At 41.7% G+C, this 13,951-nt stretch overlaps 1 protein-coding gene across 5 annotated transcripts in view; it reads left to right on the top strand.

Moving 5' to 3' along the window:
* Mapk9 (mitogen-activated protein kinase 9) overlaps positions 1-13,951 on the top strand; it is a 41,661-nt gene that overhangs the window by 24,495 nt on the left and 3,215 nt on the right. For 3 of the 5 annotated variants that reach the window (XM_051180827.1, XM_051180832.1, XM_051180830.1), the window contains exons 6-11: positions 5,166-5,331; positions 6,713-6,784; positions 10,581-10,763; positions 11,238-11,362; positions 12,400-12,463; positions 13,212-13,280. In XM_051180827.1, the coding sequence (XP_051036784.1) occupies positions 5,166-5,331; positions 6,713-6,784; positions 10,581-10,763; positions 11,238-11,362; positions 12,400-12,463; positions 13,212-13,280 (679 nt within the window). Of the gene's footprint in view, positions 1-5,165; positions 5,332-6,294; positions 6,367-6,712; positions 6,785-10,580; positions 10,764-11,237; positions 11,363-12,399; positions 12,464-13,211; positions 13,281-13,951 lie in introns of all 5 variants that reach the window. The other 2 variants (XM_051180829.1, XM_051180831.1) reach the window with 1 other exon arrangement.

Below are 13,951 nucleotides of genomic sequence, written 5' to 3'. Positions count from 1 at the left end.
ATAATAATAATAATAATAATAATAAAATAGTCAACGTGTTACATGAAACAAGAATCAGAGATTATAACTGGGATTTTACTGGGAATATTACAGCTTTCCCTGAATTGCTTCTATGCTGATTTTGCCTAGACTGTCTCCAGACTTTTTGCTACAACAGTGAAAAGTCCACTTCTGCTGGGAAACCACAGTGAGATACAGAAACAAAGCATTAGGCAGAATTCTTTCTGATCAGTTAGGTGCCAAGAAAGGTTGGATCTAGCACAAACTACCAAATGGAAGCCTCCCAGGGTGTACCTCATCCCTGCCCTCCCACCCAGAAAGCCAAAGAGATCTGACACTTCCTGCAGACTATGTCCAGAGGCATGCTGGGCCTCAGCGTTTCATTTCCTTGTGCACTCCCCCAACCAAGTTGTTATTCAGAGTGTAGCCTTGGCTGCCACCTAGTGGTGATTTCAAGTGATAGACATTATGATGGCAAAGTTCACTTAAAATAGTAACTAAAAAATTTCCAATGAACCATTCTACTTCTAGAAAATTGCCCCAGACCTCTAAATAACTGAAGACAGTCTTTTTATTTAAGATACTGCATTTTCCCCAACAATATGATGGTAAGAAAATACAATGCTGTTTTCTTCCCTCATACAGAAGACTTTTTTTTTTTTGGGGGGGGGTGTTCGAGACAGGGTTTCCCTGTGGCTTTAGAGCCTGTCCTGGAACTAACTCTTATAGACCAAGCTGGTCTCGAACTCACAGAGATCTACCTGCCTCTGCCTCCTGAGTGCTGGTATTAAAGGCATGCGCCACCACCGCCCATCCCAAAAGACTTTTTTTTAATACATTCATTTTTATTTTATGTATATGGATCTTTTGTCTGCATTTATGTACATGTACCATATACATGCATGGCGGCCAGGAAAAGGCATCTGATATCCTGGAACTAGAGTTAAAGATGGTTGTGAGCTGCCATGTGTCAGGTACCAGAACATGGTCCTTTGGAAGAGCAGTGAATGCTCTTAATCATTGAGCCATCTCTCCACCCACCTGATTCCTCAAAGGCATCTCTCCAGTCCTCCCAAAGGCATTCTTAATGTCTCTTAAATACATTGCCTTCTGTGTGGTACTGAGGGTGGGACCTAGGATCCTGTTCAAATGAAGCAGTGTTTTACCACAGTGCTGTATCCTCAGCCCTCTAAATACACCTTTAAGGAAATGTATGCTTTATGACAATTTCCCAGATTCACAAGTTGTATTAATTTTTGAAGTGGAAATGTTTTCCCTTACTCGTTTTCCCCCCTGAAACCAGAGGCAAGGGCAGGAAGAATGTTCTCTGGTTCTTGGAGACTTCATGAGACCATGGCATGTACTTGCCTTTTCATGAAGTCTCCTTTGGTCCTTTGGCCTAGGAAAGTACTCCTGCCTCCAAGCAGGTGAATCAGAATTCAAAGAAGTGTATGTTTTGCTTAGCACACCGTTTTGCTTACCCCATGGTGACCTGAGAAGATGTTCTGAGGCCACCTTGTTTCCTGCCCAACACCTCCACCATATCTTACCAGTTCCTTCTGGATCCCTCCTACACTCAATCTGTGTCTACTTAGGAAAGGTATGAGCTGTCATTGAAGACACATTTCAAACACACAGGTACATCAGTGCTAGTATGTCGATGGCTGAAACCAACCATCACCACAACCACGTTGGTTTCAAACGCACAGGTATATTAAACTGGGTAACAGGCCTCTGTGGGTGAAGAGCCCAAGTTAGCCTCAGCGTGTCAACTGTCCAGTGTAAGTAAGCATGCTGGCCCCCTTCTAAAGAGCATCTCACACAGAGATACATGCCTTCAATTTTGCTGTTACATTTATTTGTCACACATCTGTAATCCCAGAATTCAGAATGTTAGGACAGGAGGGTCATAAGCTCAGGGACAGATTGAGCCATATAACAAGAATGTATTGAAGAAACAAAAATGGTTTCACAATAAACAAAACTTTTAAATATTGAAAGTTTTGAGTGAAACAGGGTAAAAGGTGACGTTTCACCCCTCACCCATGCCACTTTTACTTTATATAATTCACAAAACTCAGAGAAATGAAAGCCTCCGCCAGCCCTCACTTGCAGCCTGCACCTTTCCAGCTTTGCACAGATGCTCCTCTGTCACCTGCATTCATGCCAGCCTGCCTGCACATGTGTCCATTTAACTAATAGTTTTCAAAGTTGGAACCCTCTTGACAGAACAGTGTAGCTTGCTGAACAGATTGGTTGATTTACATTTGTACTTTAATCAAAGATCGAGTAGTTATATAAACATTTATGAAAACTGGGTTCCCTCTTCTCTTTGCTCCTATTTCTCTCTGCTTTTAGAAGTGAACTTTGCATTCAGTTTTGTTACTGTGGTGCCTGGGATGGAGCTGGAGCCTTGTGCGTGTGAGGAAAGTCTCCACCACTGAACTATGTCACCAGCCCAGCTTTCAGTTCTCTTCATGAATTTCATAGCCAGTGAATTCATTTTCATATCTCAGGGCAGGGTGTTTGCCTTTTCAGTTTGGGAAATAACATACTGATGTATTCCATGTCCACAAACCAGCCCTCATCCCTGTCTGTTTCTTACCCTTGCCCTCAGTTTAGTTATAATGTGGCTCTATTTAAATCACTGTTGTATTTTTTATCATCATAACAATATGAAAAAAATTTCAAAGCTGAGCCTTATATAATTCTCTGATTATATTTCTTTCCCCTTCCTGGAGTTTTGTTCCTGGAATTAATACTTACCCTGTACTTGTCTGGAATTGTATGTTTGCTTGTTTTAAGTGGGATTAGGACTATATGTGTTATATGTGTCCTTGTGTTATTCATGTTCATGCGCGTGCATATGTGCATGCCTGTGTGTGTGCATGTGCGTGTGCATGTGCATGCCTGTGTGTGTATATATGTAGAGGCTTGGAGGTCTACCTGAGGTACGATTCCTCAAGAACTGCTCATCTTGTTTTTGAGTCTTTCACTGAGATAAGCCCCAGAGATCTGGCTCTCTGCCTTTCCAGTGTAGGATTATAAATATATCCAGGCTTTTACATGGTGCTATTGAGCAAACTCAGTATCTCATGCTTGCACAACAAGCACGTTACCAGCTGAGCCATCTTATCAGCCCGAGACTGTATGTTCTTCTTACTCTTACAACCATACATTTTCTACCACATAGTGAAACATACCCAGCTGCATCTCAGTAGATGCAGGATCTTCAGGCTTATTCCCTTCTATACTGCTGCCCAAATACCTTATGCAGGGGTGACCCTGAGTCTTCCCTAACACTTTTTTTCACTTCCTTCCCATGTTGGATTCCATACTTCCTGACCCTCGTTGTCTCCTTCTCTCTGTTTACTCCTTTCTTTGGGTGGCCTGTGTTTCCCAATAATTGCTTAAAATACTATGTGAGGAGCCATCAAGATGGTTCAGTGGGTAAAGGTGCCTGCCACCAAGTCTGATGACCTAGGTTCAGTACCCTGAGAGAGGGAGAGAAGGGGAAAACTGACACCTGTAAATTAATCCCAGGTCTGTGTTAACTCTCCATCTGAGGGGATTTGGATCAGACTTCAGTTACTACCTGGCCTTCACCAAACTTTTGCAAGTAGAGGAGGCATGGTGATACTTAGGGCCTTCCAGCTCAGCATACACTCAGAGCTTGTGTGCAATCATCCTCTAAGTTTCCATTCTTTCCCCTTTCCCACTATGCTGACACCTGAATAAATGACTTTGTTATCTATGACAGAGGACCAAAGACGTAGACACTTGTCATGATGTGTCATGATTTCCTAGGAAATCTTTTCAGTTGGTGGTTCTGGATCTGAGAGTTGAACAAGCAATAGTGGTGGTTAAGCCATGGTTGGTCTGTCTGTCTGTCTGTCTGTCTGTCTCTCTCTCTCTTTCTCACACACACACACACACACACACACACACACACACACACACACACACAGCTTTTCTGTTCTCGACTATTGTGGGTCTATCTGTTGCCACATTGTAGTAACCATTCCCACAACCCTCTGCAGGTCTAGCATGACCTGTGGGTCAGCTATCCTCATGTCTTTACTTGTGTTTCTTGTTTTCTGTGTTTTGGATGGTCCTTGAGATTTGAAGAGACAGAACTGTATTGATTATGCCATGTAGTCACTGAAAGTGAGTCTTCTAAGTCATCATATAGTTAAGTTTTGAAATGCTGATTCTGTTTGTATTGTGAAGACTGATTGGAGAGAGTCCATAGGTGTTGGAGAACCTGAGAAAACTCAGTGACCTCTTTATTTACTTCTCTGGCAGACATCAGTTGCCTCCCATAATCCTGGGGTGACACCTTGCACAGAACACCAGGAGTCCTGACAGACATCCAGACCTGTATTTTTATTATCCTAGTTGTCCAGCAGAGGGCAGTAAAGGAAAGGAAAAGAAAGGAAAGGAAAGGAAAGGAAAGGAAAGGAAAGGAAAGGAAAGGAAAGGAAAGGAAAGGAAAGGAAAGGAAAGGAAAGGAAAGGAAGGAAAGGAAAGGAAAGGAAAGCTGTTCACATCATTACAGTTTTCAGACAGAGTGGCTGTTTTAGACTAGGGGCTGTTTTCCCTCCCGTTCTCTAGGGCTCCTTTGACAGATGGAGGCTTTCACTGTTGAGTGATTTCCAGTTCTGTGTTGATTTGTCTTTGTTAGAAGTAGTGCTGCTGCAGCCATCCTTGCTCATGCAGCCTAGATGCCAAGGACTGCTGGCCAAAGTACCTCCATACCCTTGGCTTCTAGATCAATGGATTCAGCTGGCTGCAGATCAAAAGTGTTTGGAAAACGAAAATTTCATCTGTACTGAACATATACAAGCTTTTTTGTGTGTAGTTATCCCCTAAACAATAACATTGTTTTATGTATTATAATCATTTAGAGATAAGAGGATCCCAGAGGTTGTGTGTAGATTATATGTATATGTCACTCCATATTATATAAGAGACTTGCAGGCTCTCAAATTTTGAGCAAAGAAGCAAGTGGTAGTGAGAGGCAACTTGTTTGGAGGTGGGGGTCTCACATCCCATAATGCCTCCTCATTCTCACACTTCAGTAGCTACTCACAGCCCTTGACAGTACGAAATTGTGTATTTAGTATGCTGTGATTCATTTAAATAGCTAACTGTTTGTTTTCTAGGATTTGAAGCCTAGCAACATTGTAGTAAAATCAGACTGTACTCTTAAGATCCTTGACTTTGGCCTGGCTCGGACAGCCTGCACCAACTTTATGATGACTCCCTATGTGGTGACTCGCTATTATCGGGCTCCAGAAGTCATCCTGGGCATGGGCTACAAAGAGAATGGTAAGTATATTTAGGACTACAGGCACTAAACAGTTAAGTAGTGCTCCCGTCATCACTGGCATGACCTTCCTCAAGGACTATGTGAGATACAGTTTGAACACCATGCTGTATATAGATGCCTGTATTCCACAGATTAGAAATCATTTATTTTGTATTAACATTTGTCAAATTCTTTTTTTTCTTCTTCTTCTTCCAACTCTGGCTGTCCTCAAACTCATAGAACTCTGCCTGCCTCTGCCTCCTGAATGCTGGAGTTAAAGGCGTGTGCTACCATGCTTAACTTAAAATCTACTTTAATTTAGAGTGCTCATAGACGTGCAGTGCTGAGTGATCAGCTTTCAGCGGGCACACCCATATGACCCATAACCCTAGGCCCTGCACCCCCTGGTAGCCAATGATATAGACTGATTTCACTGCTCCTTCTTTCCTTCTTTCTTTCTTTCTTTTTTTTTTTTTAACATCAAAACTTCACTTGTTCTAGCAGTGCCAACTAAATATAAACTAAGCTTAATTTTTAACAAACATTTGTGATTATTTATAAGAAAGAGTAAAGGAGAGAACAACTGTGGAATTTTGCTGAAGTCTTTTGAGATGAGTTTGAATGTGAGTTTATGTGGATGCTCTGTAGCCTCTCTGAGAGGCACAATGCCCTCCATTCGCTGCCTGTGTTTAGCTCTCCCCTGGCTGAGGCTCAGCCAAGCCCCATGCTTGGTCCCACCTAGGAGGACAGATGACAGCAGCAAACCATGCTCAAGAAGGGCTTTGCCCTGTATCTAGCCTTCCTTTATTGGCTGCCACCTTTCTGTTGAGGCAATTTAGAAAATGGTCATTCAGATTTGGTGTTAGGATTTTGCCCAAGTTCCATCTGATGAGTGTTTCCTGGGGCTGCCCGAGTTTGGGAGGTGGTTTAGAAACAGAGACACAAGGTCTCTGGCTGTTTTTTAATCACCTGATATTTGGTAGTGGACATCTGGTCTGTCGGGTGCATCATGGCAGAAATGGTCCTCCATAAAGTCCTGTTCCCAGGAAGAGACTGTATCCTTCACAGGGAGAGACCCAGCACTCAGCCTTGGAGGCTGGGGTGGGGCTGGGGGGATGTGGCCCTGAGAATTTCATGTTCATTTCTGTGTTTGGTTTTTTGTTTGTTTGTTCCTTTTTTGTTTTGTTTTGTTTTATTTTTAAGCTGTAAAGTATTAGACCCTTTGGCACTAAAATCACAGATTCCTGCAAACTGAAGGCTAACGTAGAGGTCAGCAGTCACCCTTAGCAAGCCACTTACTTGTCCACATTTGTGTGTCTAGTACACTGTTGGAATTCCTTTTTCCTCACTTTTGTTTTGTTCATGACACTTCATAATTTTATCATTTCATTTTATTTTCAGTTGATATCTGGTCAGTGGGTTGCATCATGGGAGAGCTGGTGAAAGGTTGTGTGATATTCCAAGGCACTGACCGTATCCTTCCCCAGGACTTTGACCCTGGCCATGATTTCCATGCCAAGGGCAGCATGGTTGCACCTACTTACAGAGTGCTCAGAAGGAACTGTCGGGATGTGGACTGCGTTCTCGGGGTCTTCGTTACACTTGTTAAATTAGTGTCAAAGACCAAGTGATTCAGTTTTACATTTTCTTCTCCCTCGAATACCTCTAACAGTTTTGAAAAGACTTGGGGTTAAGCTAAACCATTCATATTAGCCCTTTTATCAGAAATAGCTGGATGTGTAAAATTACTTATCTTTGACAAATAAATTCTGGTATTTAAGTAGAAATACTATTTTATAAATTAGTTTATTCTATTAATTAACTAGGAAAGGTGCAGTATAAATTTAATAGAATAACATGCATGTGTGGTTTAAGTCATATATGATTTTTGTTAGTTACTGGTATGATGTCAGAGCTGCAGCAGACTATGCACACTTAAGTAAAATGGTTAGACGCTTTGTTGCTTTGTTGACATTTTATAGACTTGTCTAAAGAGTCCAGGCAGAAGGGTATGTGTGACACCCTGGGGAAGGTAAATTTAAACACAAGAGATGACTCATACGGTGGTCAGCAAGTCACACCAGCATGTAGGGCAAAGGGAGCAGACAGCACAGCGAGCGGCTCTAGCTCTCTCTCCTTCGCATTCTTCCATCTCCCGCATTCTCCACACTAACATGCTTCTCGTGTGTGCCTTTCCATTTGTGTTCTAACCCCCTTATGTTTTCATTGGTTTTGACTTTGTTTTTGTTATGAAAGCTTGTAGCAGACCCATAGTTCATGGGAACAGGCTCTGCAGTCAGGGTTTGGAGTGTGTCTGCTTCACAAAAAGTGTTGTAGTTTTATAATTTCATGAAGACAACTTTCTTAAAATATGAATTCCTCACAACATGAGCTTAGAATGAAATATTTTATTCCACTATTTGTTGATCTTTACATTTTTATGATAAATTACAAAGTATAAAATTTTATTTTTCTCTAAGATTTTCTCTGCCATTTTTCTATAACTTTACCTTGGATTTATCTGTTCCAAGTTATAAATAAGTCTATTTTGCAAGTAAAATCAACTAAGGAAAAGTTGAGGTACTTTGAAACCAATGACTTAGGAATACCATGTGGACTTGGGATGTTACTGTGATAGGCTACAATTTGGCAGTCATAAATTTGTGCCAGTTCTTATTTGTTTTAGACCTTTTCTTTCCATTAAGACTTACTTTCTCCTACTGGGCAGTGGTGGCACACTCCTTTAGTCCCAGCACTTAGGAGGCAGAAGCAGATGGATCTCTGTGAATTTGAGGCCAGCCTGGTCTACAAAGTGAGTTCCAGGACAGCTAAGGCTACACAGAGAAACCCTATTTTATTTTAAATTATAATTACAATAGCTGATGTTTTATATATAAGGTCACCCTAAAGTGCTTTAAAGTCACACAGAAATTAACGTAATTCTCTAAAGAAAGTTTTGCTCACGTTTTCAAAGATTAAATTGAAAATTTGGGTGATATAGAAAGTTGAGGTTCTCTAGAGGTGTGCTTTGTGACCTTGGTAGAAAAGTAACTGCTGTCCTTACTGTGGCTTCTGAGAAAGAAGACACTTCAATTCAGCCTGGCCACCCGAAGCCCAAGTTCAGATAGCTCCTCATGGCAGCTGTGCATCCTGGAGGAACTCAGGTCTCACTGGGCCAGGGCTTCCTATTTTTTAAAATGAAAGACCTGTGCTCCATTCACCCAGAAGGTCCACTCAGGTAAAGCCCACTCCCACCCCATGACACCTCCCTGCCATCGAATCTAGATTTACATACACAAACACACACACACAGAGAGAGAGAGAGAGAGACAGAGAGAGAGAGTGAGAGAGAGAGACAGCCCATTTCTAGGTGCTTCATCCAAGTGAAGTGTAAAAGACTCATTGCCAAGCTGACTTGAGGATGGTAAAAGCAGGAGACACTGCAGAGGCTGTTAGTCACCCAGAAAGAGATGGTGAGGCTCACACTAGGCCAGTTGGTTGGCCCTGGAGTCTGCTCTGAGGGGATAACTTTCAAATGACTTTGTGGATTCGGAGCATCTAATCTATCAAGTGTGCAGTACAAGGCAAAGATTTGGAATAAAGAAAGGAATGTGGACATCATTGTTTTATTGATAGCACTGAAACCTTGAGCTGGTACTAAGCATTGAAGAGATGAACAAAGGATTAGGGACTAAGGAAAAGGAGGAAGGGCTCAGAACTTACCATTGAGTCTAGTGGTTACCCCTGGCAACCTTAATGGAAACAGTTCTCCAGATGACTGGGGAGAGAAGCCTGATGAGAGTACATTTAGAAGAAGACAAGGAGATAGGAATAAGATGCAGACATCAGTAAACAGGCTAGGGGTGTCGCAGGAAAGTGGCTGTTGTTAACTTGGAAGAGAGCATTATGTCTGAATGATGGCAGAAGGTTCCAGTAGAGATCACGTTGCGGGAGGAGCATCAAGAAATAAGCATATGAGACACTTGTCCTTCAGTAGGTGAGAGGAGAAGGTAGGTGGGCTTGGCCAGAAGTCCAGATGGTTCCCAGTGGTAAGTGGCACAGAGATACGGGGGTGGGGGCGTTACATTGTTCTTAGGATTAGTCTTCACAGTGAGGAATGAGCATGAGGAAGGAGGTGTTAAAAGTACATGGTGAGAGGGATACTGTTGGCCAGGTTTCCTGTTTTGGCTAAGTGACAAAATAAAACTTGTGCATAATCCCGATTTGTCAAAGAGCATAAAAGGAGAGGAGAAGAAGAACACTCAGGGTTTCACTCTCTGAACCCATTTCCTGAGTAGGCCCTCCAAACAAACACTCTGAAAGGCCTGAGTTTCTGTGACTGGCCCTAGATGATGTTCCAATGGTATAAACACACATTCTGAGAAAGCCTGTCACTTTCCAAGCTCCTCTTATGTGACTTCATAGCCTGCATTGTTTTGTGTGACTGTTTACAGCTTCAGCATCACTTTCCACAGACATTGTCCCAGTCACCCTAAGCCTAACGAGCACCCTGAGAGCTAGGCAAAGCTGGTGTCACCTGCATGTCCAAGTGAGGAAGTTGCTCCTGGGGACTGACCCCAGCAACCTTGAGAGGGTAGAACTCACTCACTCTGAAACCCAGCTCGTGCACGTTAAAAGGAAGGAACAGTACATCACTAGATGCTGACAGGATAAGCTGGTGCCAAGTGAAACATAATGGCCTCTGAAAGCATCATTGTCTAAGGCAGTTTCAGGAGGGAGTGTGGTCCACGGGAAAGGCCCGAACCTGGGCCCTGCCCCTTCCCTCTGCATGCTTCCCATGGTCAGCCTGTCTCACAGGCTCTACTGCCCAGCTATGAGACAGGTCAGATGGTCTCTCCAGCTCTTCTCTCCTTTAGAGACCTGTGAGTCAAAGGTAGCTCTAGTATGAAAATTAATTTCCATTTGCTTATGTAATATTTGTTTATTTCATGTTTAATCATTTATATCATAGGTTGAATCATTTTTGTCATAATTTTATTTTTAATTATAACAGAAAACTTACAGATTATGTTGATTTAATGAACCATAATCATAGTTTTTTAAGATGCAGAGAATGAGAGTTTTTGTTAAGTAATTTAAAAACCAAACCTTATTTAAATATTATTCCAAAATGTTTTTGCTGACCCTGTGGGTGTCCTAGTTACTTACTTGTCCATAGATATAAATATAATTTTCTTTTGCATGATGGTACTGTATGTATTATGGCTATGAAGCATTTCAGTTGTATTTTCCTCAAGAGAATCCTTAGATATTGATCAGTGGAATAAAGTTATTGAACAGCTAGGAACACCGTCCGCTGAGTTCATGAAGAAACTTCAGCCAACTGTGAGGAATTATGTGGAAAACAGACCAAAGTATCCTGGAATTAAATTTGAAGAGCTCTTTCCAGATTGGATATTTCCATCAGAATCTGAGCGAGACAAAATAAAAAGTAAGGCTTTCTTTTATTCTACACTTGTTTCTCTAATGTTTGAGCTGTAAAACCCATGTATGTTAGAAACACTAAAATAGTGTCTCTAATGGTCTGACAAAAGGGAAGGTTTTTACATTGTTCTACTGTGACACAAAAGAAAAAATACTCCTGGCCCTTCATGTCCACACTCCTAGCAACAGCAGCCTAAGAGAGGTGCCTGGCATCTTGTTTGCTATGCCTCATAGTGTTAGGTCATCTGGACACTGGTCTGAGGCTGCCACCTCTGGCACCTCCATCTCCCATGCTGAAAGCTTGGCCTGTGATGGTGGCCGTTGGACTTTTCAAGATTGAGTGTGTGTTGATCTTGAACCTTTAAACATTTCTTGAAGTCTGTGTATCTCTGTACCCTCCTCTATCACATTTGGTTCTGTATTGTGTGGTTTTCTCTTTTCCACGGTAGCAAAGTAAATACGCCATTTGTTTGTGCCCTAGCAAGTCAAGCCAGAGATCTGTTATCAAAAATGTTAGTGATTGATCCTGACAAGCGGATCTCTGTGGACGAAGCCTTGCGTCACCCATATATTACTGTTTGGTATGACCCCGCTGAAGCAGAAGCGGTAAGTGTCTGTTTGGGAAAGGCGTCTGTGTAGAGGGCTCAATTTTATATCCAGGGCCCACTGTCTTTGAATCTTTTCTCTGTTGGTCCAGAATGGCTACATGGGGATAGCAGGTTGTTGGTTTTAGGGCCCTGACTTTAAAAATAGAACAAGTACTATCTGAAGCCTTGGTCAGTACCCCTTAGGGGCACTTGCTTCTGGGGCTATAGCTACAGAGTTGTGTACTCAGGAGTGCACATGAGTGTGGTATGGTAGTCTAGTCCTTATGTTTATAAAGCTGATATGTAATAATAATTCATGAAGCATTTGCTTCATGCCTGGCGTTAGGCCTTGGGCTTTGCTGACATCTTATTTAGACCTTGAAATCAGAGAGGCTAAGTAGCCTTCTCAAATGACACACTAGCTCATACCTTCCCACCACATCTAGGCATCTCAGTCTCTCATGTGTTTTCTCATAGCATCATTTGTGTGAATGATCTTTAGCTATGAGTAAAATTATAACACAGTGGGGCATTTACTTCATGCCAGCTGTGGAACACACTGCTGAGTCCTGGGTATAGATTTAGCTGCCATTTTGATATTGTTATATCAAAAGAATTGGATTTATCAATAGCCAATTGTGGAATGTTCTATTCATGCACCTGTGGCTTGGACATGGGTGCCCTGTCATAAAGAATTATTAGCTGAAGTGTGTTCTAAGAAAGTACTACACCTCATTCAGCTCCCATACAGCCTTACCCCGGGAACCTCAATCTGCCTACGGTTATTCATTTTATAATTTCCTTTGGGCTATATTTGCAGAGCATTTTGTGGTCATATGATTATTGAGGACTATTATTTATAGCTTGCTTTGGTTAACTCTAATTGCTTGATATTTTAAAAGTGATAAAATATATTATGCTTACAAAAAATTGTACTAATGTTAATTAAGCTAAATCCATGTTATTAGTAGATTCAAAACATTCTAAGTAGTGTTATCTGCCCATTATGCCCCACTAGTTTTAAGCTATTGACCTGACATGACATTTAATTTTCAGCCACCACCTCAAATTTATGATGCCCAGTTGGAAGAAAGAGAGCATGCAATTGAAGAGTGGAAAGGTAAAGCAATGTGTTTTGATCCTTACTTATGAAATTCTCGTAGTTCTACAGAACCTACTCTCACTATTTTTTTGATACCAGACTCTTGGGAAGGACCTTGAGACCCAGAAGCCCCAATGTCCTCTCTCCCTACTTCCCAGCAGAGGAAGACTGTGACTCTAAGCAGTGTTAGAGTAGAACATGTGTGACATCATAGCTTGCTTCAGGTGAAACCCAAAGACTTTCCATTAACACATATTGATCACATATTGATGTGTGGCCTTGACATTAGTGTGTTACACTCATGTTGATAGCATGGGAATTTGTGGAGCAAACCCAATGTACAGGCCATATAGTTTTATGTTTTAAAATCTAGTTTGAAGGAAATTTCCCAAAAAAGAGGCAAGAAGGTATCTTTGAGATGAGCCACACAGCCATAGTAAACTAAGGTGGTTAACAAAGAAACAGAACTTGGAAACTTTCATTCAGAAGCAGGGCCTTTAGAGATTAAGGGCCAAAGTCAGTACAGGCCAACACTGATTATAGACTCTTCAGACTGGCAGGACAGTGACCCACACACGTACACACTCATCATGGCAATGCTCACAGTGTATGTTTGCAGTATGAGAATGTGAACCCCTCATAATTTATGTGGTATCCAAAGGAAGTTGAGAAATCCTGGTGCCCCTGGGTAGCTCCAGGGATGTGGAGGCAGAGTTTGGGTTCAGGGGAAATGACAGAGCATCTTAACTTCTGTTTCTCTTTGAAGAACTAATTTACAAAGAAGTAATGGACTGGGAAGAAAGAAGCAAGAATGGTGTAAAGGACCAGCCTTCAGGTTGGTGATTGCTTTAATTTTGTTGTCTAATATTTTGTCTATTCAGTGTTTATAAAGGCAATGATGTGTTAATACACATGGGCCACTGTGGTGTGATGTAGCCACCTTCTTGCATGTCCTGATGCAGTCACTCTTTTGAGGTGACAGGCCCTAACTAACTGCATTTGAGACATTCCTGTTGGGACTTGCAGCAGCTGCTGTCAGCTTTTAGAGAGCAAGAGATTGGATTTGAAGACTTAAAATGTGTGGCCCTCTGTGCACTGATCCCATCCAGCTTAGAAAAAGGTGGACGTTTGTGCAGACCTAAGATCCTGCATGTTTTAGTTTTGCTCAAACCATACTAACACATGTGTAGTAGGAAATAGGATAGCTTTATTTTCCTTTGAAGTTAAAATAACAGTTTTTAGCCTCATTAAACAAAAATAAAATCCGTAGCAGGCACTAGCCATTTCCTTTTTGGGGTGTATATTTCAGAAGGCATTTTTATAACAAAAGATTTACTTGAATCCTGATTCTTTTTTTCTGTAGGTGAAGTGTCTGTTGTAAATGAAATGTCCCTCAACACTCAAACCCCACTTAGGCCTAAGCCTCCTGTGGTAATTGTAGGATAAATTCATCCATTTCCTTTAACATCTATTTGAAGTCAGTGGGTATATCTTTTTCAGTAATCA

This window comes from Phodopus roborovskii, unplaced genomic scaffold (genome assembly GCF_943737965.1).
Source record: "Phodopus roborovskii unplaced genomic scaffold, PHOROB, whole genome shotgun sequence".
NCBI classification, from domain to species: Eukaryota; Metazoa; Chordata; class Mammalia; order Rodentia; family Cricetidae; genus Phodopus; species Phodopus roborovskii.
The sequence above is the reverse complement of the archived record's forward strand: the minus strand, read 5'-3'. Positions and strand labels throughout refer to the sequence as shown.